Source organism: Phragmites australis, chromosome 3 (assembly GCF_958298935.1).
Source record: "Phragmites australis chromosome 3, lpPhrAust1.1, whole genome shotgun sequence".
Taxonomy (NCBI): Eukaryota; Viridiplantae; Streptophyta; class Magnoliopsida; order Poales; family Poaceae; genus Phragmites; species Phragmites australis.
The window spans coordinates 49,812,859-49,818,574 of NC_084923.1; the positions used below are offsets into that span (position 1 = coordinate 49,812,859).

General features: G+C 44.6%; 1 protein-coding gene across 5 annotated transcripts; it reads right to left on the reverse strand.

Annotated features, from left to right (window-relative positions):
* Positions 1–242: 242 nt before the first annotated feature.
* LOC133913783 (uncharacterized) lies at positions 243–4,317 on the reverse strand. 5 transcript variants are annotated; one of them, XR_009909090.1, is made up of 3 exons: positions 3,499–4,317; positions 2,269–2,482; positions 243–497 (listed from the first exon to the last, which is right to left on the reverse strand). XR_009909090.1 is itself a non-coding variant. In XM_062357048.1 (2 exons), exon 1 carries the CDS (start codon positions 4,238–4,240, stop codon positions 3,503–3,505), a length of 738 nt encoding a protein of 245 aa, XP_062213032.1. In that variant the 5' UTR covers positions 4,241–4,317; the 3' UTR covers positions 243–494; positions 3,499–3,502. The 5 variants fall into 5 exon arrangements, 3 of the variants coding, with proteins under 3 accessions (XP_062213032.1, XP_062213031.1, XP_062213033.1); XR_009909091.1 differs by having other exon boundaries at positions 2,269–2,506; XM_062357048.1 differs by lacking the exon at positions 2,269–2,482 and having other exon boundaries at positions 243–494.
* Between the last annotated feature and the right edge of the window lie 1,399 nt (positions 4,318–5,716).

The following is a 5,716-nucleotide window of genomic DNA, read 5'->3' on the forward strand; positions in this document are numbered from 1 at the left end:
GTGCTCCGACCCAGCAAGCATCGACGTGGCACATTAGCTGTCAACCTGCCACAATAGTTTGACTCCAACCAAACAAAAGTGCAGCTTGTTGGGATACCCTCTATTTCTCGAGGTTTTCTGAGAACAAATCATCACTTTCAAAATATTCTTGGGTAGATCACATAAGGTGTTTTCTCGGGTTTTGCAATTCCATTCTACCCTGAGCTTCTTTTCAGCCACACGCCCAAAACCACTCCTCCCAGTGAATAATCCTAGCATACTTATAATTACGACAAAATGTACCAGATTATCATATCTGAGAACCATCACATTTGGAGGTGACATTTCAAAAGGACAACCATCACATTTGGAGGTGACATTTCGAAAGGACCAAAACTATGATTTTTAAACTAAAGGATCCACTCGCTATTCTTTGAACTTACAATGTATCAATGCCTCAGCACATCATTTCCTTGCACCCTTCTTCAAGCCGTCCAGCATGTCTTGACCAGGAGCTACTAAAAAAAAAGAAAAGAAAGAAAATCTGAGAGGGTGAAAGAAGTGTCCTGAAGTACCTGCTGTAGAAACATCAATGGCCTAATTTATACAACCTCCAAGCAACCATGAGCAAACTTCACTGTACGTAAATATTTGCTTAACTTATTTTTATCAGCTATAAGCCTACTACTGTTCTGTTGCTTCAGATATATAACCAGTTGTCCCCATTAGTCCTCCAGTAAACACCACTAACATTAACTTTGGGCCTTTAGTCACTGTTACTTCACCACATCGCTAGTCCAAGTTGAGAATATCACATGATGGCTCTATATACAGTGAGCTTGCACATGGTACATTATTATCTAGTATGCAAAATTGGCTACAGGGCAACACATTTTCTTGCCATCTGCCCAAACACGCCCCGAAATTATGTTACTGCCCAAACAAAATAGAAATCATGTTTATTTGGTGGTGGGCATTGCTGCATCCACCAACAAATGAAACACCAAGAAATGAAACACAGTAGGGGTTTCCCCTGCTGCTTTCCCCTAAAAAAATGAAACATGACTTTGCAGCCTTTTTGGGCACTGACATGATTTTACGTTGTGAATGGGCAAATCCAAACTATGGGCAGTGTCTCGTAGCCACTTTTGTCGATCTAATACTACAAGAAATTTTAACATCATGAGAAAGAAAAATGAGCCCTATCCACCACTACTGCATTACATAAGGAATGCCTAAGAGAATGTATCATTTATAGCCACACAAATGAATGCTAAATTGATTAACGCTCACATAAAAAATGATTTATGTTATGGGTTCAGAACATGGATATGGAATATTAATGCCAAGGCACAGAAGAGCTCCAAAATAGGTATTTTACAACAATAAACATGCATATGTTACGGAAGGAATATGAAGGTGTAGCAAACAGAAGCAACTAGATGAGGATATACATAACATTAGCTAAATATTATGCTAGTTTTGCAATTACATCTGAAACCTCAAAAATTCACAATGTATCTGCAGAACAGTTTGCTTTCAGGTTCCAAATTAGTATCATGTGTATGGTGTACCCAGAGATTAGTTAAGTTGGGATACCAAATGCTTTCACATGTTATAACCATTGATAGCAACAAAAGGTTCTGAGCTCCATACATGGGTCGCTTTCATCATAGCAGAAGAGATAATAGGCATACAATAGGAGCAAACAAAGTAAAACCAGAAAATAAAGCATAAGGTTCACTAGAAAAAATGGATACACGGGTAAGAAACTGACAAGAAGTACAGTTAAAAAACATATAAAAAGGTAAGACAGCAAGTGTTCAGTTAAAGAACCGGATAAACTGTCAATGCACCAATGAATTAGCAGTGGAGAGAAAAGTTGTTGAAGAATGGAAGCAAAAAACAAATGGAACACACAAATTGCTTTGTGCCGATAAATAATGTCACAGCTGAAGCCAATAAGAAGCAAAACTAAGCGAGTATATCACCATATTTGTGCACTGAGTAGTCCAAAAGCCCATCAAAACATAAAATAGCATATAACAGTCTTCATCATAAGCATCGACAGTCATTTGCATGCATTATTTTTCACATAAAAGCACCATATTGATGGGAAACCCATTTATGGGTGATCTGCCACGGCATTCAGGCTTAAGATAATTAAGTAAAAGCTTTCTTTAGTAGCTACGGAAGCATGGCACTATGGCAGGAATGGATCATTAATGCAAGTAGGTCGAAATAGGAAGACAAAATTGTATGATAAACAATCATGCTATGTGAGGGCACCTGATGTTGACTTTTCTATTGGAAGCGAATTTGGCGAAGAATAGCTGCACCCATTTGGCATGGAATAATTCCTGATAGGGGTCACTCGTTGACTTTCCTATATGCGTCAAGCAATGGCCTTAAGGGAGGCTCAAGAGGTGCACATATTTCATACAAATCATCTTTCGGGTGATTTCTGAGACGATGGGTAAGGTCAAAATAAAGAGCCCGGTCCCTGCATGATTTGGAGAATATATACCTACCATTATTAAGAAAAGATTCAGAGGAAAAAAGTGGGCTGATGTGCCATGAACGAAAATATGGATGACATGTTGATTTGTATTTTCTTTACGCATCTACCATATCTGCTCCTTTGCACACTATAAATAATAAGAACATAAGGAAGGAACCAGAGGATTAGATAAGGAAGTCTTGCATGATCTAAGACAATGTTCTATAAGGCAGCAACCAAGGAAAAACCAAGGTGCTGGGCATCACACAGCAGACGTGTTTGCCATAATCAGTGAGCTGTGTGGGATTGCCGCATTAGTGTGGATGTGCCCCTTGGGTACACCTGCATTTTCTTTGTCTCTGGTGTGGATATGGGGTGCATGTGGACGTAGGGGCACACTCCATTTTTCCTCTCACATACCTTGAACAAATAAGAAATCAACAGCAATATTTCTTACTTGTACTAATAGACGCCTACAATAGTACTGGTTCATCCTATTCTATCATGTGCTTTCACATTATTATGCCAATTGGTAAGGCAAGTAATGCAGCAAATGCACGGAGCGTCTGGTTATGGAAGCACAACTTGTTAAAGTGTTACGTGAAAGTCACCTCTTCCCCTTTTCCATTATCATTCTACACGCTTTCAGTACTATTAGTTATAGTAGAATTAGACTAGAATTAAAAGCTTGAAGTACAGCAAAGGAGTCTGGACAGAATGCAGGATGACAACATCAAGCAAGTAATTAAAAAGCGCACATTCGTTGCATTTTTTATGAGCGAGAACACGACAAAACAGTGCCATAATGTTAACACAAGTAGTTTGCCTTGTCAATGTTTTCTCAAACAATTCCTTTTGAACAGCTACTCAACAGCGGCATAACATGACAAATAGGAGGCGATCATCAAACCTATATACACACTCGACCGGCAAAACGCACAATTAGTTATTTCCCTCATCACTACTGGCTCTCTATGGGAAGGAAACAAAATGATATTCTTAGAAGCTAGGAAGCTCACCAACTCAGGAGATACCGTCGCTCCTCCGGAGCTTCTGGATGGCGGCATACATCTTCCTCCTGGACCCAACAGCCCCGATGCCCATGTCCTTGAGATCCTCCAATGTTAGCAGAGGGAGTACCTCATCGTCCACCTCATGGATCTCGAACACGGGAGCGTACCGGGCAAGCCCTAGCCCATCCAGCCACGCCTTCACGCCGCTGTAGCCCGTCGCGGAGGGGAGCCGGCCGTTCGGGAGACCCCAGTCCGCCACGCCGTCCGACTCGTCGCCGCTGCCCTCGCGGCTGCCGGAAACCCTAGCCCTAGCTGCGGCGGCGGCGGAATCCGACTGGTCTGCGTCGTCGTAGTAGTGCTCTTCATCTTCCTCGTAGCCCTCTGCGCCAGAGGGAGCCGCCGGAGTCCACGCGGTGCGCGGGCGTCGCTGAGCGGGCGGCTTCGGTGGGCCCCGGCGGTGGTGCGGGTCATGGCCGCCGTCCTCCGGGTGCGCGCGGCGCGGCGGGCGGGGGTGGGCGGAGGAGGAGGTCTTGTGGTTGCGGCGCGGGGGCGGGGCGTCGATTTCCCCGAGGCGGACGCTGGGGCGGCGGCGCCGCTTGGAGTAGGGCGGGGCCAGTGCCTGCGCTCCTCCAGCGACTGCGGCCTCGGCGACGGCGGCGGCTTCCCCGGTAGGCAACACGGCGGCGCCCGCGACCGCTCCGGCACCCAAGCCGTTGGTGCCTGACTCCGGCGGGTGGAGATCGGCCATGGGGCGGCGAGATGCGTAATCCGCGGGCGGGCAGGTGCGGCTCAGCGGAAGTGGGAACTGCAGCAACACGAGCGTGCTTCGGGAGGGTCGTACTCGGCGTGTTGCGGGTGAGTAGGATCGCGACACGTGGTGCTCTGGGCGGTGGAGATGAGGAGTTGGGTACTCGATGCGGAAGTCGCCCGGTGTTGACTGGGTTGACGGTGAGGTGGCGGATAAGGAAGGGGCTCCGCCACCCACGGGCCGGGGAGACCATGTTTTATGGATGGGCTACGGCCCATGGACCTTGAAAATTGTAAATATATGTGACCGTTTTGAAAAACTGCAAACCTATATTCCTGTCGTCCATTGGAAGTGGAAGGTTGAGGTAGTGTGCCAGCGTGAACAAGTATGTTTATCTCTTCCTCAAAATATTTCAAAACGAACGTACATATTTGGAAAAAAAATACAAATTGAAATATTTTTAATTTAAAAAATTGCAAATATATCTATCCGTTGGAAGAGCGACGGGTCGATATGGTGTGCCAGCGTGGGCAAGCATGGTAGCATACATTTTTATATTTTTAAAATCAAAGAAATTTCTCATTCAATTATTTTTATAACGATGCACAAAGGCACAACGTTCTGACCATAGGCCAACAAAAAATTATTTGAGAGTACAACCATGGAAACTAAATCTGCAGCACAAATTCTATTACTAAACTTTCACCTACAACAATTGTAACATTCTTGACTGCGTAAATTTTCAGTTGAACAGTTTGCAAACCTCTCCTAGTAGTATTAGACCTTTTTTTCTACGGTGAGGGGCCTACCAGTAGCAATCCGTAGCCAAGTTGTCCTCAGATCTGAATTGCCTATCCTGTTCAACGCGTCATCTCTTCAGACCTATTCATTCTGTGGTCGTCGTCTGAAATTCTGAACGAGAGTGGAACATGGAAATCTGAATGAGGTTGAATTGGAACATGGGAAATCTGGGTGAGTGGTTGGTCATTGCCTTGCTGTTTGGATGCAGGAGAATATCTCTCAACATTACTCGCATCACACGGCTAAAATTTGTTGATTTTCTCTGCCCATGGTGCGACGAATTCATGTATGCGAATTCGTGATGCAGTTGGCGCGGCCCCTGCCGATATCAAAAGGTCCATAGGGTAATTTATCTATCAGTCCCCTTCCAGGCAAGTCGCTTTCTCTAGCTGTCCTTTTTCTGAATCCATGGCTCACTGTCTGTTTAATATGTGTGTATCTCTGAATGCAGAATCATAGAGATTACATAAGCAGGTCTTAGCAAGACAACAAGAGTCTCCAGTCTTTACCAACTTGCATAATGCAAAAGACAGTGCCCATTTGCATGAAAGCTATGGGCAATTGGCACGTTCTATGCTGGTCAGGTCCAACAGTGAGCAAAAGAAATTTGACCACAGGTACAGAATTCCAACTGCAATTGGTTGTCTCGAGCAAAACCATTCTAGCATATCTAAG